The sequence below is a fragment of the Carcharodon carcharias genome, chromosome 12 (assembly GCF_017639515.1).
Source record: "Carcharodon carcharias isolate sCarCar2 chromosome 12, sCarCar2.pri, whole genome shotgun sequence".
Classification (NCBI taxonomy): Eukaryota; Metazoa; Chordata; class Chondrichthyes; order Lamniformes; family Lamnidae; genus Carcharodon; species Carcharodon carcharias.
The window spans coordinates 103,377,267-103,400,004 of NC_054478.1; the positions used below are offsets into that span (position 1 = coordinate 103,377,267).

Here is a 22,738-nt window from a genome sequence, read left to right on the forward strand (position 1 = left end):
GACATACCTGGGCAATTTTCCACATTGCTGGGTAGATGCCAGTGTTGCAGTTGTACTGGAACAGGTTGGCTAGGGATGGGGCTGGTTCTGGAACACAAGTCTTCCGTACTGTTACCAGAATATTGTCAGGGCCCATAGCCTTTGCAGTATCTAGTATTCAGCCTTTTCTAGATGTCACATGGAGTGAATCGAATTGGCTGAAGGCTGTGTTGCTGGGGACCTCTGGAGGAGGCCAAGATGGATCAGCCACTCATCATTTCTGGCTATAGATTGTTGCAAATGCTTTAGCCTTGTCTTTTGCACTGATGTGCTTGACTCCCCATCACTGAGAATGGGGATACTTGTGGATCCTCCTCTTCCAGTCAGTTGTTTAATTGTTCACTATCACTCACAACGTGATGTGGCAGAGCAGCAGAGCTTAGGTCTGATCCTTTGGCTTTGCTATCGTTTAACTCTGTCTTTCACATGCTGCTTCAATTGTTTGGCATGCAAGTAGTCCCGTGTTGTAGCTTCACAAGTTGACACCTTTTTAGGTATGTCCGGTGCTGCCCCTGTCATACCCTCCTGCACTCTTCATTGAACTAGGGTTGATCCTGGCTTGATGATAATGGTATAGTGGGGGATATACCGGGCCATGAGGTTACAGATTGTGGTTGAATAAGCTGCTGCTTATAATCCACAGTGCCTCACGGGTGTCCAGTTTTGAGTTGCTAGATCTCTTTGAAATCTATCCCATTTAACACGATGGTAGTGCCACACATGATGGAGAGTATCCTCAATATGAAGACAGGACTTCGTCTCCACAAGGACTGTGCTGTGTCACTCCTACCAATCCTGTCATGGACAGATGCATCTGCGACAGGTAGATTAGTGAGCATGAGGTCAAGTAGGCTTTTCCCCTCTCGTTGGTACCCTCTCAGCACTGTGTGCCCTCAGGCTTATCAGCTCATAATTGTGCTGATGGGTCCACAACTAGAGGTCTATCATCTGGGTATAACATTGCACTTCCCCTTGCCAGACCTCAGAATTTAATTGAAACACTTCTTGCACTGTACCCATGGCCTGCTGACCACATTCCGGATGCTTGCCTCCTGAGCCACTTTCATTCATGCCTGTTTTGTCTGGCTGATTGGCCTCTTTCTGCCACTGTACGGAAACAGGATGCTCCTCTGGGTCACCACTGCCTATAATAGCACCTCCAGGGAACTATAGGTAAATCATGGGGCCACGAATTCACGGGTGCATGCCATGCTGCTGCTCCACTGCGTTCCAGCCTTTGACATTGGCCAGCATGCTTGCATTCAGAATCATGGCAGCTGGGTGCTCGCCATGTCAACGTGCTAGCTCCTCAAAGTGTCCGTCACGCCTAACTGGATGTCGGTCGTGCCAGTCGGCAACTAATTGGTTGTATTCTTCAAAATAGCATTTTATGTCCAGCAGCAACGTGGAGCAAGGTCGAGACCCAGAAACGGGGTCAAGGTCCTAACCCTGGAATGAAAATTTAGCCCAATGATTCAAAGAAATACAGCAGGTCACACATTTCCAATCTTGTACTGATCCCAGTTTTAACTTACCCTCTAAGGTATGTGAATTGCCTATAACTGAGCTGTTGGCTGTGAGTGTCAGAGCATAAGATGGGGCCTTTTCATTGGTGCTGTGCTGTTTCTCTCATTCCTCCTACTGGGGCTCCTGTTGCTGGGGCATCTGCAGTTTCTGGGTGTCTGAAAGCAAGAACTCAGAAAAGGGAGGTTGGAGTGAAGAAAGGTAGGGGGCGGGGGTCAATAGAAAGCAAGAAGTCCACCATACCAAACAGCAGGAAGATGTTGTCCTCCTCAATGTTCTGAGCAATGCTGGATGCCATGCCACCTCTTCCATTAGGTTCAGGGGATGTGGGTGTCCTTGATCCACACCGGTTCTGCTCGCTCCCTTCTATTGAGTGCTAGCTTAAGCTGTAAGACAGAGCTGATGTGCATGCCACACTTGAATAGCTGGAGGCATGTGAAGCCAGCAAGAATTGGGTGTGAGGCTGGCAGCATTGATAAGAGGGTGAGGATGAGGTATCGTATCTGGATATTAGGTGTGAATCTGAATATGTGGGAGTTCTACTGGGTAAGTTATCAGGGTGTAGTGTATTGAGCAGTGTGAGGGCTTGGTGGTGCGGTGGATATAAGGCATCATGTGGAGATGCATTTGCTGACAAAAGAAAACTAGATGAGCACTTGAGAGAAATAAACTTGCAAGGCTACAGGGATACAGCAGAGGAATGGGAGTGATTGGATTGCTCTATAGTCAACAGGCATTGACTCAATAGGCCAAATGGCCTTCTTTTGTGCTGTAATGACTCAGTGGCCTTGACCATCCACATGAGGTCATTAAACTTCTGCGGCACTGTTGTCAAGTCCTTCGGTCCTGACTCTGAGCATTAATCCCTCCGAGTATCTGCTTCTGGGTATGGTCCCTGAGGGCCTCCTGGCATTTTGCAGTATCATAGTGTCTCTTCTTCTGTCCATTTCCACCAGTAATACCTTTAGCATCACATTCATCACTCTGGAATCCTCTGTCTGCCTTGGCGCTCACTTTGCAGCAATATTTTTGTGCAGCTTTCCTTTAAGGTACAGCCTGCCTCTACCACATGGTTGACAAACAACACAGCTGGGGCCCCCTGTTGGAAGCTTGGAGGAGCATACAGCAGCACAGGAGGACTCAAGTAAAAACAACAATCACGCAGATAAGGTGGACTCAGAAAAGTTGCCAGTTACGAATCATGATCGCAGTACCTAAAAACCAGGGCATTACAATTTTTAGCCTTGGAAACTCATTCTCAATAAGGCTGGAGAATCTGACTCAATCTAAACTTTCAAGACATGGGCCAGGATTTTACAGCTCTGTTGTGGCAGACTTGCCACAGGAGAATCAGCGGCTCAACCAAAAGTCCATTGACTATCGGCGGGACCAGATGATCCCAGCAGCAGGCAGGGGCAGAAAATCCCACCCTCAGATAGATAAGATTTTTGTTAGTTAACAGTATTAAGCAATGTAGAGCACTGCAGATAAACAGATAGATAGATTGATGGGTGGATGAAAAAAAATGTATGTATCTTCTATGATGTAAGGTTTAGAGAAATAATGAAATATATTTTTGAGTAATTTTATTCCATTATCTTATTGCCCGAATAATAAAAAATATGCAAGAAATTTGAAAATGCAAAACTATTTTTCAATCTAGCACATGCAAAGGTACACACAAGCAGAGATCCATAAATATACATTTTGCCAATGAATAGGTTTTGTCTATGAATAGGATTTACAAAGGACAAGCATCAGCATATTTCCAAAAATCAAAGAGTAAGTGAACCAGTTCTCCAGGCGACTAATCAGATTGGCAATTTTGCTGAATTATACCTATTGCTGTCAAAAGCATTAGTTCCATCATTTCAGAAATTGGTTAAAAATATTTTTGAGTTTGAAATTTCTCTACTACAAAATAAATTTGGGAAATATATTTTCTAGCATTGCAATTCATTAAAAATCTATTAAAAGACTTATGTCAAAGTGAATGACCAATGTAAAGCTTAGTTTGATTTTTTTTTTCACATTATCTACTGTTAAATGTTGAAATCTTTTGTTCCTGATCTTCTGTCTTCTAACCACTGTGGCTCTAGAAAGCTTAATTAAAACTTTTGGACTCATACCTTTGAAACCAAAAGTATGAAACCACTGTTTCAGGAGATCAATTGTGTACTCAAAGATCATTCTGGTGGCTCTAGTTGTACTTCAGCTCTGTGGACTTGCTGGAGTTACGGAGAGAGTCAGACACCATTTGTGGAGGGGATAGATCTTGAGCTCCTTAACATGACAGGTAGAATAGAGGGTGGATAGTTGGCTGGCACAGAATGAATGCATAATATCATTTACTGGAAATGTGGCAAAGTTCTGTTTTATTCTGTGGCACTGATTACTAATCAGTTGAGCACCAATTGTTCTCTGTTAAACCATTTTTTGCAAAGGATGAAAAGTTCAACATCAACTCAAGTTCAAAATTCATTTCAGGTGAAGACATGAGGTGAAGAAGCTGAGGTCTTTGATGAGGAAGGATCGAAGAAAAGTGAGATTGGAAGTTGGGATAGGGTCAGAAGTAAGTGAAGAGAAGAGAGATCATGAGAGGCATTAGATTCTAAGAGTCATTGAAACATGGGGCAGAATTTATGGGTGCGATGGAGATCTTGCTCACAAGTTGGAGAACTGGTGGGAACTTTGTGTCACTTCTCCCTGGGAGGTCTGACGCAATTACCCAGTAGCCAGGCACTTATCTTAGCTGGGCGCAGAGTACCTGTGAATAAGGGACCCTCCCCCACAGCCTGCAAGGCTACTGGCAAATCTCCTATCAATCACTGGCAGAATGAGAACCTTAAGTGGCTACTTAAGAGCCTCAACTGGCCCCCAAGTGGGAAGGCTGCCCTACACCCTTCCTGCCCGGAGCTTGATTGGAGGGAGTCAGGAAAGTGGTGGAGTCCTCATCCTACACATTCCTGCCCAATCAAATGCCGGCCCTTGCCTCTGAAGTCGCCTTGGTTGGGGGGCAGGGGCAGGCATTAAATTCTGCCCTTGCATTACTGCCATCTGAAAGGAAGTTTTCTGTTAAAGCAATTAATGAGACAATAATAAAATGGAACTGAAGACAAGGACATGTGCTGCTGACAAGAAAGGCTGAGAATATACATGTGGCTATGCATGGTGGAGACAATGGATCTCATGAAGTGAAAAGAGCAGTGATTAGAGTAATTCTGAATATCTCAATCATGGGTGGATGAGAAACAGACAGAATGTAATTCAAGCTGGAATCTAAATAAATTAGTCAGATCTGGGTCTATCTGAAAATGTTCACTGTGTCAGCTTCTCCACTCTTCTCATTAACACAAATCTAACTCCTCAAGGGTAGAGCCAGAATGAAAAGCTACTGTCTTTTAAAAAAAGATACCCATTTCAACTAGTGACATTGAATAAGTCCATCACATGGAAAGTACCAGACAGAAATCTTTTGGCCAGAGTTTATAACCCAGTCTTATGACCATGAACACCAACCTTAATAGCTTTTTGTATGTTGATGCAGGACTCCCTAATTGTTCTGAGCAGGATATTAAAACGACCCATCTCTTGCACCAGCACAGTGTTCATGCTCTGGTTGTATGTAGTTGGATACTTCCTCATAGCAGCCTCAATATCAAAGTCTGCTGGCACTCTACTGAGGATATCAGTTGACACCTCAAAAACAATTTCATCAGTTGATTTTCCAGCCCCACCAGTGGATCGAGACTATAAAAACAAACAAATTATGGGTCATCAAATATTGCTCATCTTGTGAATGATGATAGAAGGCATATAGTGGTAGATAATCCTGGAAAGCATCACAAAATTTTATTCAATCAAATAAATTAGATACCTTATAAAACTACCAAAGCAAAGCTTGAGCAGTTTAACTTTCTCTGAATTGCACGGTGCATCTTTTAACTGAATCCCCAATGATTTAAAAAGTTAACTTTGACATGCTTCCTGTAGGAGTAACTTCAGCAACATAAGTTTATACGGACAGTATCCATTATAACTTAATAACTGTGGAGAAAAGCATTCATTATGGAAATATAAAAAGGGCTTCACATATGACTTTGAAATGGGGCAGAAGTATATCAACCTGCACTGACCCAGTGATGCCGCGGCTCTCTAATCGTGATTCACCTGAACTCTGAACTTGTCCTTAACTCCCTATGTGCAACTACACACACACTTCCTGTCCACAAATCTTGTTTTCTGTTATGATTTTTGTTCATGCTTTTCAGTCACGTTTACCATCATAAATGACAATGCCAAAATTTCTCAAATTTGCCAGACTAACTCTCACAATGTAGCTACAGGCACTAGTTTTATAAGTAGAATGAGCCTCTGAAGTGTGAATCCCAACTCTGCTGCCAACACTTATCAAGAAAAAATTGATCAAATCTGACTGTGGACAATGCCATGAGAAATTTCCTAGCAGTTAAATATTTTACTATTATTAGAAACTTCAGTATCTTTCACATTTTCAGAAGCATTTTAGTTTCAGTGTAGGTTGTAACCATTTTCTAATGTCACCATGGCAGACTTTTAATAAATTATTACTTGATATACACCTGAACATTAAGTTACAGCATTAACTCCGTTACAATGCTCTGACCTTCCAAACTTTTGGTTCACTGTCAGCCACATGGTATAATGTAGAATATGCCCAGTTGCTGTCGAGCACAGTGTTATAATCAAAGTAGTCTTTGTATTCCATCAAACAATTTTGCTAATTTCAGAGTTAACACAAATGGCAAGATACCAAAATAGTCTGTATTTTTTTAACTACTGTGTAGTACAGGCTATTCATCCACACATTGTTTTGAAGCCAGAAGATAATTTTGGTTTTCATTGTAGGTGAACAATAATCAATAATTTGTTTGCTGACCATGCTGCCTTAAAAGCAAGAGATTCTATTATGATTTGCAAAAAATCTCGCAATTAATAAACAAACATGAATCTGTTTCAATCAATAGCTCCCCCTTTTACCTATTCTGCTTTATAGTATTTAATGTAGGATCGATGAGGACAACCTAATTTCTCTGGCTCTCCTGCCATGTGAAATGCCACAACAGAAAAGTTTCATGTTTCAAAGAACTATGATTGTTCAGCTTGCAGTCATTCAATGTTTATTGAGGGATAACTATTTTAACAGAAATTAACAGTCAGTGCCTATATTTGTTATTTTGTAACCAGCCAAAATTTCACAGAAAGTGTGATTAGACATTACAATACATTGTATCCACAGATGTAAAAACAGATAAAAGTACATATGTACACTATAATACAATGTACACATAGATGCACATATCTTACAAATACAATTGTATATGTGAGATGTACATTTCTCAAATAGGTGTCCAAGTTCATTGAAAGTAAATTACACATCAACACTTGTATGTGACAAATTAAAACATATATGCACATGGAAGTTTCCAGTGTTGGTATCCTTTCCAATGATTTTGCCTGCTACAACCATCTGAAATGATCCGAAATATTGTATTGTCAGTTCAAACATACGTCACTAGCAACAATAACAATGTTGATATATGCATAGTGCATATACACTATGTACAAATACATAGTGCAAATAGAGCTTTTTAGCTACTGCAGAAAGATTCTTGGAGAATTCAAAACACTTAGTAATAAAGGTACAAAAATTATTAGGCCATTCAATTACTATTCAGTTATAGCAATTGATACATTGTTTCATATACATGCAGAACTAACCATCACAAAGCACTTTTATTTTACTGTAAAATGGATAACAATTACAAACAGTGTTGCAATCTGATTCAGCCATCTGTTTCTCTTATACTTTTTAATGAAGAAATAATGAGACATTTGACCCATTTTGGAAAATAAGTCACAGTCAGAGGCCTGTTAATTCTCGTTCCTTTATTGCTAGATTATAAAATATAAACTTTCACTTGTGTTATACAATATTCTTTTTAGGTGCAGATTTGTGTACATGAACTCATTCTTTTAACCCAATAAGGAGAAAATTATTGTTCCTATTTTGTTGTAGAAGATACCCATTATAGTCGTAATGAGAAAAGCACTCTGACTTCCATCAAATTCATAGATTCTGGCTGACGTGCAGATAGTGTAGCCCGCACTATCACGATATTTCGGTGTGCAGGCGCGATCAGTTCGCCGGCCATTAATTGAAGGGCTCGTTAAGCCTCTTAACTTGCCAATTGTGTACGATTCTGAGGGGTCCGTGCGAACTTCGGGTTGGCGCACGGGCCCAACGGGAAGGCGGGTAGGAGATTATTGAAGAAAGCTTTTGCAATGTCGGGATATGTGGACTCAGAGGGGTTGTTCATGTTTTTTACGAAGTTATAATTTATGAAAGTGTTTAAAATATACCTGTGTGATTGTTAGTAGTTCTCATCGATGTCCAAGAGGTTTTTGTGTAAAGTGAAAGCATTCTGCAGACAGCATTCTTTTTCGGCCTTGCAGATTTCCAGAGGCCTCCATTTAGCCTGGGGCTATGGGTTCTGATCTCGCCAGTGGAGGCAACTCCCCTGAAGAGAAAGGGAGGGATAGAATCAGGAGGAGGCCAGAACCGGACAATCAGCCTCCAAGGGAGGCACCTTTGAGTGTCCAAGTGCAGGCACAAGGGGCACAGGGCCAAGAGGTTGTCCAAGGTGCAAGGGGCCGCAGACGGCGCCACTATCCTGCTGCCAGGGTATACAGGCGGCGAAGCAGGTACCTCAATATGTCTGAGGTGCAGGGCCAAAGGAGGCTCAGACTCCAAGGGAGACAGTCAACTATATCTGTTAGATGATTGGCCCTGAGATCTCCCCTAACTATGTGGGAGGACACCCCATGCCAGCGGCTCTGAAGCTCACGGTTGCCCTCCACTTCTATGCCTCTGGCTCCTTCCAGAGCTCGGTGGATGATCTTTGCGGTGTCTCCCAATCAGCTGTCCACACTTGTGTCAAGCAGGTTACAGACGCTCTGTTCAGACAGGTATTCACCTTTATCGACTTCCACTGCGACCACGCAAGTCAGGCACAGCGAACCAGAGGCTTCGCAGCCATTGCTGGCTTCCCCAGTGTTCAGGGTGCTATAGACTGCACACATGTTGCCATCAAGTCACCAGCAGGTGAGCCCAGTGCCTTCATCAACAGGAAGGGCTTCCACTCCATGAACGTGCAGATAGTGTGTGATCACAGGATGCTGATTCTACAAGTCTGTGCAAGATTCCCAGGGAGCTCCCATGACGCCTACATCCTCAGACACTCTCAGGTGCTGGGGCTCTTCAGTGCTCCGGCTCGGCTAGATGGTTGGCTGCTGGGTGACAAGGGCTATCCCCTGCAAAGGTGGCTCATGATGCCAGTACGCCGTCCAAGAACAGAAGCTGAGCAGCGCTACAGGAGGAGCCATGCCTCCACAAGGGCTGTGGTGGAGAGAGCCATTGGTCTTCTCAAGATGCGCTTCCGTTGCCTGCACCGCTCAGGGGGCACACTCCAGTAACCCCCCAGATCGTGTCTCTCTGATCATGGTAGTCTGCTGCGCCCTGCACAATCTTATGCTGGAAAGGGAGGATGCAATTGACGATGAAGACCTTGACGCCCTGGATGAGGCTGCACATGATGAATCCAGCAGTGCCTAAGAGGATGAGGAAGCACAGGGTGATGATGAGAGCCACAACAACGACCCACGTTTACACCAAGGAGGCAGGGACACCCGGGACAATTTAATCCAAAGAACCTTCAGCTAGCTCCACACACATGGATCAGCAGGAGCAGCTTTGCCTGGAACTTCCACACGTGACATTTAGGTGCTACCTCTTCCACCTGATCAGCTGCAAATAAGGCCTTAGTACAGAAACATCAATCTCCACTCTAACACTCATGATAATTATGTGAAAATGAAAAAAGCACCACAATGAAAAGATGCTCAGCCATGGTAACAAAGGTGGACTTTATTCTGTCCACAATTAAAGCCCACATGTTATTCGACAATGTTACAAAAAGGGGTCCCTATTCTAAGGCCAACACAAAATCACCAGTGACATACCTGGGGAGTGCCTAAGGTGCCTTATGTTTTGCTTTCTGGGTGCTACATCTAGGTGCCGCCCCATCGCTCGGAGTGGCATCTGAGACAGCCTGCTGACTCTGCTGTCCTATTGGCCTGGATGACCTTGGCGGGCGTCCTCTGGCCCATGGAGCCTGTGATGGCCCCTCCTGGGAAGGAGTGGCTAGCTCCTGAATTGGCACCTACCCGGTTGTCACAGCCACAATAGAAGCTACTTTGACTGGAAGAGGGGCAGAGGAGCTGCTGCCCTCATCCGGAGCACCATGAGAGGAGCTCGCAGCGAGGACAGGCAGCTGCTGCACCGAAGTGAGGTCCAAATCTACCTCCCTGCTCAGCGCAGATGCATGGGCACTGAGTGCCAGCGCTTGGTGTCCACAATCTCTCCCACAATGGAAAACACCACCTGCCAGAACCTCACGGCACTCAACTTAGATGATTGCAACCAAGTTACTCATCCCTGCTCTAAGGGATGCCTTCTGGCCACCCAGTCTATGCCCCTTCTTACAGAATGAAGGGCAATAATATGACTTCTCAATCTCCCAAGTTCGGCGGAAAATGATACAACTGTTTGATATGTTTCTTCAGCTATGCAACTATCCAGGCAACAATGCATCCACATCAGATACCTCTGCACTCTCCCCACTCCTCTGGTTCTTTACAAGCCATGTGCCAATCATGAGGCCATCTAACCAGCCTGTTTGCATGTGCGTTTAATGCTTGGGGCCCGTCTTGACTCACTTGGACCTCACCAATGTTCTTCTTTTAAGGGTCTTTAAGGGTGAGTTAAAATGAGGATGGGGGGGAAAGGGTGCGCCCACCACCAGTCCTCAGGTGCTCCCGGGCATTGTGGTTACTTTTTGCCTGCAAAACACATAAGAGGATTTATTGGGGCAGGTCGCTCATGTACTCTGCAGACACATGCCGCACCCCAACCACAGTGGGCCATCTGAGGCCTCCAGAGGCTCCTGTTCACACTACTAGTGATGAGTCCCCAGACAGCTGGTCCCAAACCCCACCCACAATGGTCCCCTTGGACACATTCGATGTCCATCACTTTGAATATCACATGGGTCCTAGCGCCCATGGAAAGGAGGATCAAATAGGTGTGGCGCCGATGCCAGCAGATGGGACTTGCCCAAAAGACCTTGAGGCACCCCTTGAACCATGTCATTACCAACAATATGACATGTGTTGGAGTTCTGAGTATGCGTCTACTGGCCTCCACTGCAGCTTACCCCCAAACTATTCAAATGCCACAGAAACCAACATATGCTGCGCAGAAAGCCCTTCTTCTCCTCAACCACTAAGGTTGATGTAAGCATTGTCAGTACCCATTTGCCCACCCAGCATGCGACAGATGCCCTATACAGTAACAACAGCCATACATGGTGGTGGGGGGGCAAAGGCTAAGGCTGCCTTCAGCCTCAAATAGCCCAGAGAGACATGGTACTTACCCATCCGGAGCGCAACAAATCATTGAATCTTTTCCTGCTCTGTGTGCCAGTGCGTCTGACGTAATCATGGGCACTTACAGCCTCGCCCACCTCCTCCCATGCCTGACTGGTAACATGGGGGGCCCTCCTCCTCCCATCCTCTGGATACAGAACATCACAACGCTGGCCCACTTCTTCCAGAAGGACAGCAAGGCATGCATCCGAGAATCTGGGTGCACAGTGGCCCCCCCACTGGCCTCTCCTGCACCCTGCCCCCCTCCTCCTCCACCTCCTCCTCCTCCTCTGTCCTCCTTGGAGCATTTCCACCTCTCTGAGTGGCCATGGTGCACTGCTTCAAGCAGGCTGCCTGGCCACTCTTTAAATAGGCTGCCAGTTCCCCATTGGAACGAGCAGTCAGAGGCCGCCCACTCCCGCCTGTGGAAAACGGCGGCGCGGCCCATTTCACTAGCGGCAATCGGCCGCCCAACTGGCAAACCGAAAATTCTGCCCATAATTTCATTCACAACCTTTTAAACGGTAATCAGTTGAAGAGGAGATTCTAGTTTCATAACAAAGTAACAACTTTTACAATGTTTATAGATAATACTCAGTGAAACTTGGGCATTTTGGAATAAAATAATTCACATGCAATGAAAATTAAACAACAACACAAAGTTAAAAAGACTTAACTAACCAACACAGCAATTGCCTCAAATTTCTAAACTGACCTGAAATTCTATAACTGTATTTATTAAGTTTCAGCCCTGGCTCAGTTGTAACACTCTTGCCTCTGAATCAGAGGTTGTAAATTCAAGTCCTACTCCGGAGACTAGAACACAAAATTAAGGCGAATGCTTCAGTGCAGCACTAAGTGCTACACCAACAGATATGCCATTTTTCAGATGAGATGTTAAACTGAGGTCTTATTTGACTTCTCAGGTAGCTGTGAAAGATTCAAGTAAATTACATAAAAATTGCTACATGGGCCTGAATTTTTCGGATGGTGGGATCTTGCTTCCCGCCATCCAAGAGTCAGTGAGAAGCACATCCCCGACATCTCCAAGTGCCCCACAACCATTTCACACTTGAAAGAATGTTAATTGGCTGCAGGCGGGACTTCCGCTGCTCACCCAGGAGGAAGTCCTGCCTTAGAGAGTTGATGGCAATCTGATTGGCCTGCAGCTCTCCAGTCCCTGCAGCAGTGCAGCAGTGGACAGAAGAAGAATTGCAGGAGGATGCTGGAAACTAAGTCCAGGCACCAGAGGCCCAGGTAGGTTCAAGACGTTCCAGGGCAGGGAGGGTAGGGAAGACCTGGGGGGACACAAAGGGGTCTTTTGGGGTCTCGGGGAAAGGTCAGGGTGGGGAGAGGGAGGTCCAGAGACCACTGAACTTTAATGAGGGGCACCCGACTTCAGAAAGGGGCTTCTGATGGAGGCGCCCCCACCCCACTTCCCACTCTGCTCTTTCTCGTGTTTCCCCCACAGCAGTTCAAAAGGGCCTCAATTGGCAAGGGCGAGCTTCCTGTCCAAGACCTTGCCCGCCCCAGTGTAAAAACGCTGTGTGGTTGTGGTAGGCGGGAACCTAGAGGGGATTCCATCCTTTCAATTTCACATTCCTCACCCACCTACCTAAAAACCCACCAGTGGGCGAACATAAAATTCTGGCCATTGAAACAGGCTGTTTGGCCCAACTAGTCTGTATTGGTATTGGTACTCATTTCATTTTTTGCCTCATTCAGCACTTAAAGAAAAAATTACATCTTCCTTTCAGATGTGAAGGACTGCAAGCTTAACCAATTCATATGTTCCAATGCACCTTCATCCCCTACCCTTCCCTTTGACTCATTCTCTTCAAATCTCATCCATTGCTCATTCACGATATCTTTTAGGCTTCCCCTTTCTGACACTAAATGATCTGTCCTCAGCTAAGGCCTCAGCTTCATTCCCGTTTGCTCCCACCAATGAACTTTGAGCTCTCAGGGATCCTGAGCTCTTCTCCCATCGCCTCCACTTCTTACACTCACTTCTTTGGCAAGGGGTCTTCCTCCTGCTTAGAGGATCCTTTTACCCATTTCTAATTGTCCCCCTCCACCTGGACAGGCCCTCTGGCTGCTTACCCTCTCTAGATCTTTACATTGAGAACTGCTGACATGCCATTGGCCATCTTGCTTTCTCTGACCTCCTCACTCACTCCAACCTATCTCCTTCTGAATTTGAAGCACTCCAAACTCTCAGGTCCAACCCTAACATCATCATCAAACTTGCTGACAAAGGTGGAGCCATTGTGTCTGGCCTATATCTAGCACAGGCCAAATATCAACTTACCAACACTACCTCCTACCTCCCATCTTTGACCATGACCCCACTACTGCCTATTCAGGACTGTCACTGAACTCAACTCCACTGGAGACCTTCTTTCCACAGCCTCCAGCCTCAGACTCCCAACCTCAAACAGCCCATTTCTACCTCCTTCCCAAAATCCATAAAGAGGGTTGCCTTGGTTGACCTATTGTTTTAGCCTGTTCATGGCCCACTGGATTGATTATTTTGACTATTCTTTTTTCCTCTTGTCCAGCTCTTCCTACAAACAGATGTGGCTCTTTCAATGCCCTACGTCATTTCATGGATGTCTGGCAGATGTCCAATCCCTCTGCACCTCTATCCCCCATAGGGGCAGTCTGAGATCTTTCCGCTTTTTCCTCGAACAGAGACCCAACCAGTCCCCATGCACCATCAGCCTCCTCAGCTTGGCTGTACTTGGTTTCACCTTGAATAACTTCGCCTTTAACTCCAATCCCTTCCCCCAAATAAAAGGTGCTGTTATGGGTACCACATGGATCCTAGCTATACCTGCCTTTTTGAGGGATATGTGGAAGATTCCTTATTCCAGTCCTACCTGGGTCCCCTCCCTCATCTGTTTTTCTTGTACGTTGATGACTATATCAATGTCACTTCCTGCTCTTGTCATGAACTGGAAAACATCAGGACTTCGCCTCCAATTTCAACCCTCCTCTCAACTTCACCTTTTCCATCTCTTCCCTTTCCTTCCCTTCCTTGACTTCTCTGACTCCACTTCTGGAGATAAGCTATCAACGCGTATTCACTACAGGCCCACAGACTCCCACAGCTAACTTGACTACACTTCCTCACATCCTGCTTCCTGTAAGAATGCCATTCCTTTCCCCCAGTTTCTCTGGCTCCATTGCATAAGTTCAAATGATGCAACCATGCATACCAACAATTCTGTCTTCCTATTTCCCCAACTGAGCGTTCCCTCCAGGAGGGTCCTCCACCATGTCTGACTTATTGCATGCACTTCTACTCTCAACCCTTACCCTCCCTCCCAGAACCATGATAGGGTTCCCTTGTTCTCACTTTCCACTCCACCAGCCTTGTATCCAACAGATCACCTCTACCATGATTTTCTTTTATTTATTTTCTTTTAACTACCTACTTAATCTATCCTTAAATGTTGGCATGATCTCTGCTCTAGTATTCCTCAGCCTCACAACACTCTATGTTAAGAATCATCTTCCCTTTACTGAAATCCCTTATGTTTAATGTGATGTCTACGTCCTCTTGTTCTAGACCCCTTAACTACTGGAAACAGTTCGTTTCTATCTATGCTGTGTCATTCCTTCATTATTTGAAACAATAATGTTTATTGCCTATCAAATCACCCCAAAATCTCCTCAGTATTTACAAAAACAGCCCAATTTTTCATGTCTTACCCCCTTTTGTAACAAATAATAACAATCAGAGCAATTTATTTTGTGGTCTAGATTTTTCAATAATCTATAAAACATATTCTCCTAGTTTCCTGAAAAGTTACATTGCAAGTGAAAGCTTTTCTTTTGAACAATAAAGCACATTGGGCAGGATTTATCCAAAGGTGGGGTTTCCCGCCTTGCCACTGAAAAAGTAGACATCCCCATGAAGTGTTAATTGGCCGGATAAGAGACTTCCACCCCTCACTCAGGAGGAAATCCTGACCAGCTAGCAACTCTGTAGTCCCATCAGGAGAAGGACTACTCTGGGTTTACAGTCAACCTTCAGATTCTAAGTGCCAGTAGGCCCGAGGGTCTTGCGGCATGGACAGGAGGGGACACTGGGGAGCTGGGGATGGAGGGAGGAGCAACTTCAGAGGGGTGCCCCAATTGGGAATTTGGGCCAGTGATCGAGGTCTCCCTTCCCTTCCCGCCCAAGTCTGAGCAGTCTTACTTGCTGGCCACTTAAGGGCCACAGCTGTGCTGAGGGAGTGGGCAGGTTGCACTAGGTCTCGCCCCTTTCTCTGTAAAATTTCTGATCAGTCATTGGCGGGCAGGTAGATGATGGGAAGGCTACCCAGATAATTTTACAGCAACTCCCATCTTTATAACTAAAGAATCATCAACATTTCCAATTATGTGACAAATTAAACTTATAGGTACTGTCAGCCAGGTTAATGTGTGATTATGAGTTTGTCTATGCTATTACATCCATCTATTTTCCAGACTGAAGAAGGCTGCAACTTCTCAGTTACATGTTTCGCAGATGAAAGTTTCCAGTTTCAAGTTGCAGAGAAATCTGAATACTTGTACTACTTAAGGTAATTATTTTTCCCTTTTCTGACTGAAACCTTGGGCAGGATTTTCACCCTTACATGGATACAAGAACAGAGACAGGCAGGTGCATAATTTTGCGGGGCCGACCACAGTATCAGTCTGCTGGCATGAGCCACCCACTAAGCCATTTTGCTCGAGATTGATGCAGGGGTAACAGCTACTGGAATGTTTCAGTTAACCTGCAACCATTTTGGCATCAGGAGCACAGCAGCTGCCTGGAGGTGCCAGGTCAGGGGCCAGTGATCCAGGATGCCTTTGAGGGTCCCTCCTGCCTCCTACATATGCGGGTCACCTTGTGGAGAGTTCATTTTAAATTTGTTAATGCTGAGAGGGCAACTCAAAATGGAGGCACTTTCTCTTTCTTTCTCGTTTACCTGCAAAGGCAGCCTGCAAATGCTGCAAATGCAAATTCAAATCCAATTTTTTTAAGAAATTCATATAATAATGCATACAAAATGAAACACATTACCTTTGTGCATTCCCTCAGTGCCTGTCTTCTGTGTGCCTATGCCCTTCCTAGTCCTCCTATGAGGTGTTCTCTGAGTGGCTACAGCAGGAGATGGAAACCTGCTGACCTTTAGCTGAAGAGATTAGAGATGGTCATGAAGGATTACCTCAAGCAGCTTTGGGCCTAAGCGGGCCATGTTTCAAACTGAATCATCTCAGCCTGGCCTGCAGCAATTTGTACTGGGGAAGAGGATTGGGTTTGAGGATACCATAACCTTCTATGCTTTCAGCCCTGTCACTGGCCACAGCTTCAGCAGTGGCCAGTCCTATGATGGAGAGCAGCATCTCCTTCATAACTGTGAGGACATGCAGCCATGCCTGTCCCATGCCGGTCAGGTGGTGTTGCCTTGAATTATGCACTAACTTGTCCTGCAAGAGAGAAGGAATTGTGTCAGTGAGTGTGGCAGAATCTGTCCCTTCAGTCTTCAGCAGAGGTGCACCAAATGAAGACTCCCATCTGAAAAGGACTGTTTTCTGCATATCCATCATCTTTTGTAGATGGATGTGGTGCATTGAGCAGTGTGTAATCTGGTGGTGTGGTTGGTGGGATTGGCAGCTGAAGATTCATTCACTGACCTTGATCACTAGTGTGATGTCATTGCATCTCTCCTTTAAGAGGTGCAGGCTGAGTTTAAGTAATGCAGAGTCAATTTAACATTTAGCTTTAGCTTGGGTTATCTTCTCATGATTCTGCACCCCCTGCTCAGGCTGCAGCTGGCCAACAGCATGTCTAGTGCTGGCTACACAGTGCAATTATTTAAATTAACAGGCAGCAAATTTTGTCTGTTACCTGCATTGGAATAACGCTCTGCCATTTTTCAGGCCCTGTCCAGTTTTGTTCCCCCAAAAATTCTAATATATCTAGTTCAATTGTGTAATTGGCTATTTAAAAATATATATCGTACATTGTGAAAAGATTTCCTCTGAGAAGAAAAGAGTTGACGTTTCGAGTCCTCATGACCCTTCAACAGAACTGTTCTGTTGAAGGGACATGAGGACTCGAAACGCCAACTCTTTTCTTCTCAGCCGATGCTGCCAGACCTGCTGAGTTTTTCCAGGTAATTCTGTTTTTGTTTTGGATTTCCAGCATCCGCAGTTTTTTGTTTTTAAAAGATTTCCTCTGATGAATAAGCTATAATTGGAAGTTGTGGGCATAGAAGATAAGCAGCTATGCCTGATAGTTGAGGGCTTCTCAACAAACTACTAATGAAATTGAAAGATTGCCATATCTCAAGTTAGATACTCATTCCCCTGCCAAGTGACAAATAGGTATTCTCAAGGCCTCGGTGGCACTCCAGCCAATGCTTATGATGTTCTGATGTCAATGTATTCATGAATTATCTATCCCAGGAGCAGAATTATTCTAGCTTGACACTTTGTCAACATACATGCCTAATATTTTGATCATGAAAATGTTGATATATAATGACATTCTGTAAATAGCTATCAAGCTATTTGCATTATATGGTAATTCATCAAAGTTGCCTCTATTTAAGTATATTAAGCAATTTAAGCAATGTTGATGGACCGTGGGTCAGGATGGATGGATAATTTAATTTAACTCAGACATAAAAGTATAGATCTTTGGATTTCTTGTGCTTTTCAATGCATGCACTGGAAAACCACATATAGTAAACTTGCATTTCTCTAATGTATAATTGCGATATATGTGGTCCCTTGCTGTGGATGAAAATTTACACTACATTGCAACATATTCTTCTAGATTGGAGATGAGTAAATTGAGGTTAGATGATGGTGAAGGGTCTTAAATGGAAATTCCTATGATTTTGCTGGTGCCAGTAATGAATTGTTCAAAGCAACATGGCAGTATCTAATCAATATATATCTCCTGAACTATGCCAGCTTATATTGCAATACTGACAAAGAATACAAAATGCTAAATGTATTGATATATAAATAAAAAAGGCAATTATGAAATATGAAATGTTTAGGAATGTTGAATGACCTGTAGCAGTCATGTGAGTGGCAGAATTATTGCTGTGTAGAATATCATTTTGAAAAACCATGAAAAGGGAAACTGTTCCAGGGTGAACAAAAAGCTAACAACAGTTTTTCAGTATTACATCATAACGGATTATTGAAACAAAAGTAAATTTCAGTTTAGCATTTGGAAATAGGGGGAAGAATTTTTCCCACCAACCAGCAAAATCCAGGCAGGAGGGATAGAAGGAGAAATTTTAGCTATCTATGTGGTTGCAAAGTGACCATGATTGGGAATTAAATATTCCAGGATACATAACTTTTAGAAGACATAGGTGAAGGGGTAGCCTGATAATAAAGGATGGGACAAAGACAGTGGAGAGAAAGGACCTTAGCTCATAAAATCAAGGAGTAGAATCAGTTTGGGTGCAACTAAGAAACAGCAAGTGGCAGAAGTTGGTTGCAGTTGTTTACAGGCTTCCAATCAGTAGTTGTAGCATAAGGCAGAACATAAGGCAAGAAATTAGAGGCACGTGCAATAAGGTATTACAGTAACCACGGAGGACTTTAATTTTCATGCAGACTAGGAAAACTAAATTTGTGCTAACAATATGGAAGATGAATTCATGGAATGTATATAAGATAGTTTTCTACATCAGTGGGTAGAGGAAACAGCTAGGATTAGGTTATTTTAGAGCTAGCATTGTGCAATGAGAAAGTGTTGATTAATAACCTTGTAGTAAAAGGACCTCTAGGGAAGAATATCCAATATGATAGAATGTTATGTTCAGTTTGAAAGTGATTTTGTTACATATGAAACTAGGGTGTTAAATCTGAACAAAGCAACTATGTAGATATGAAGTAAACTGGGCGACCGCTTTGCAGAACACCTGTGGTCTGTCTGCAAGAATGACCCAAACCTCCTTGTCGCTTGCCATTTTAACACTCCACCCTGCTCTCTTGCCCACATGTCTGTCCTTGGCTTGCTGCATTGTTCCAGTGAAGCCCAACGTAAACTGGAGGAACAGCACCTCATCTTCCGACTAGGCACTTTACAGCCTTCCGGACTGAATATTGAATTCAACAACTTTAGGTCTTGAGCTCCCTCCTCCATCCCCACCCCTTTTCTGTTTCTTCCCCCTTCCTTTTGTTTTTTTCCAATAATTTATATAGATTTTTCTTTTCCCACCTATTTTCATTATTTTTAAATCTTTTATGGCCCCCCACCCCCACTAGAGCTATACCTTGAGTGCCCTACCATCCATTCTTAATTAGCACATTCGTTTAGATAATATCACCAACTTCAACACCTGTGTTCTTTTGTTCTGCCGTGTGACATCTTTTGATGATCTGCTCCTATCACTGCTTGCTTATCCCTACAACAACAACCCCCCTTCCACTTCTCTCCACCCGCCCCCCCCCCAACCTTAAACCAGCTTATATTTCACCCCTCTCATTGTAAAGAAAAATCCGTTCTGTTGAAGGGTCATGAGGACTCAAAACGCCAACTCTTTTCTTCTCCGCTGATGCTGCCAGACCTGCTGAGTTTTTCCAGGTAATTCTGTTTTTGTTTTGGATTTCTAGCATCCGCAGTTTTTTGTTTTTATCTCTGTGTTTAATTGACTGCCACTGATCTTCAAGAAATGCCTACCTTGAAGAAGTTTTGTTCGTCCCTGCGACAAGATTTCGATATCTCTCTTTTGCCTTGTTCACCTTCATTGCTTTCCATTTCTCTCCTGGTGTTTGACAAAGTGTTTACTAAAACCCGCTTTCACAGCCATATCTCCTTTCTCAGTGACTGTCTCCGTCTCCGACTTACCCCACGTGGATTTCAACTGAAATTCCACCCCTCATGTTTCGAACCCACCCAGGATTACAGGTATCTCCGGGACATAAAACGTTTCTCGGACTACTGTTCCCGTCACATTCTGAGATCCACATTTAGTGCCAGGCGCCGCCATATGAACACATTCGACCTCTCCCTCCAGCAGCACCGCCATACCCTTTTTCAAAGCTGCGCGTGCCCCCAGTTTCATTTTATTCTTCGTCTCATCCGACGCCTCATCAAGAAACTTTTTCTCTTTTTCTCAAGTGCAAGCTCCAACAACTCATCGACACCAACACCCATCTAGGACCCTCCACCCCTGCCTGTCCCTCTGTCCCCAGCCCATCTTCCAATCCCAGCCTCAGCCGTGTATTCACTATACCCCCTGACCTTCCCCTCTCCAACGCTGAATGTTCAGTGCTTAGCAAAGGACTTAGTTTCATACCCTTACGCCCTCATCTCAATGAATTTCGGGCTCGGCATGATGCTGAACTCTTCTTCCGCCGTCTTCGTCTCCGCGCTCACTTCTTTGGGCAGGAGTCCTCTCCCCGTTCAACGGATCCTTTTACCAACCTCCAATATTCTCCCTCCTGGACCCCTCCCTCTGGATTCTTACCTTCTCTTGATCTTTTCATTGAGAACTGTCGGCGCGACATTAGTCATCTCAATTTCTCTGCACCTCTCACCCATTCTAATCTCTCTATCTCTGAACTTACTGCACTCCGTTCTCTCAGGTCCAACCCTGACATTGTTATCAAACCCACTAACAAGGTTGGTGCTGTTGTTGTCTGGTGCACTGACCTCTACCTCGCGGAGGCTGAGAGTCAACTCGCAGACACTTCCTCCTACCTCTCCCTGGACCATGACCCCACCACTGAACATCAAGCCATTGTTTCCAGGACTGTCATTGACCTCATATCCTCTGGGGATCTTCCTCCCACAGCTTCCAACCTGATATTCGCCCAACCTCAGACGGCCCGCTTCTACCTCCTACCCAAAATCCACAAACAGAACTGTCCCGGTAGACCAATCATGTCAGCTTGCTCCTGCCCCATGGAACTCATTTCTCGTTATCTTGACTCCCTTCTCTCTCCCCTTGTCCAGTCCCTTCCCACCTACATCCGTGATTCCTCTGACACCTTACGTCACATCAGCAATTTCCAGTTCCCTGGCCCCAACCACTTCCTCTTCACCATGGACGTCCAATCCCTCTACACCTCCATCCCCCACCAGGATGGTCTGAGGGCCCTTAGCTTCTTCCTCGAACAGAGGCCCGAACAATCCCCATCCACCACTACTCTCCTCCGTCTGGCTGAACTTGTTCTCACACTGAACAATTTCTCCTTCAACTCCTCTCACTTCCTCCAAGTAAAAGGTGTGGCTATGGGTACCCGCATGGGGCCCAGCTATGCCTGTCTCTTTATGGGGTATGTGGAACATTCCTTGTTCCAGTCCTACTCCGGCCCCCTTCCACAACTCTTTCTCCATTACATCAATGATTACTTCGGTGCTGCTTCATGCTCTCATCGGGACTTGGAAAAATTTATTAATTTTGCTTCCAATCTTCACCCCTCCATCATTTTCACATGGTCCATCTCTGACACTTCCCTTCCCTTTCTTGACCTCTCTGTCTCAATCTCTGGTCCACCAATATCCATTACAAGCCTACCGACTCCCATAGCTACCTCGACTACAGCTCCTCACACCCCGCTTCCTGTAAGGACTCCATCCCATTCTCTCAGTTCCTTCACCTCCGTCACATCTGTTCCGGTGATGCCAACTTCAAAAACAGTTCCTCTGACATGTCCTCCTTCTTCCTTAACCGAGGTTTTCCACCCACGGTCATTGAGAGGGCCCTCAACCGTGTCCGGCCCATCTCCCGCGCATCCGCCTTCACGCCTTCTCCTCCCTCCCAGAAACATGATAGGGTCCCCCTTGTCCTCACTTATCACCCCACCAGCCTCTGCATTCAAAGGATCATCCTTCGCCATTTCCACCAACTCCAGCATGATGCCACCACCAAACACATCATCCCTTCACCCCCCCGTCAGCATTCCATAGGGATCGTTCCCTCCGGGACACCCTGGTCCACTCCTCCATCACCCACTACTCCTTAACCCCCACCTATGGCACCTCCCCATGCCCACGCAAAAGATGTAACACCTGCCCCTTCACTTCTTCTCTCCTCACCATCTAAGGGCCCAAACACTCCTTTCAAGTGAAGCAGCATTTCACTTGCATTTCCCCCAACTTAGTCTACTGTATTCGTTGCTCCCAATGCAGTCTCCTCTACATTGGAGAGGCCAAACATAAACTGGGTGATTGCTTTGCAGAAAACCTGTGGTCTGTCCGCAAGAATGACCCAAACCTCCCTGTCACTTGCCATTTTAACACTCCACCCTGCTCTCTTGCCCACATGTCTGTCCTTGGCCTGCTGCATTGTTCCAGTGAAGCCCAACGTAAACTGGAGGAACAGCACCTCATCTTCCGACTAGGCACTTTACAGCCTTCCGGACTGAATATTGAATTCAACAACTTTAGGTCTTGAGCTCCCTCCTCCATCCCCACCCCTTTTCTGTTTCTTCCCCCTTCCTTTTGTGTTTTTTTTTCAATAATTTATATAGATTTTTCTTTTCCCACCTATTTTCATTATTTTTAAATCTTTTATGCCCCTCTATCCCCACTAGAGCTATAACTTGATTGCTCAACCATCCATTCTTAATTAGCACATTCGTTTAGATAACTTCAACACCTCTGTGTTCTTTTGTTCCTTTTTCTGTGACATCT

At 44.9% G+C, this 22,738-nt stretch overlaps 1 protein-coding gene across 1 annotated transcript in view; it reads right to left on the reverse strand.

The window, feature by feature from the left end:
- dnah7 (dynein, axonemal, heavy chain 7) overlaps positions 1 to 22,738 on the reverse strand; it is a 616,407-nt gene that overhangs the window by 64,644 nt on the left and 529,025 nt on the right. The window contains exon 61 of the mRNA XM_041200170.1: positions 5,083 to 5,313. Within this exon, the coding sequence (XP_041056104.1) occupies positions 5,083 to 5,313 (231 nt within the window). The remainder of the gene's footprint in view (positions 1 to 5,082; positions 5,314 to 22,738) is intronic.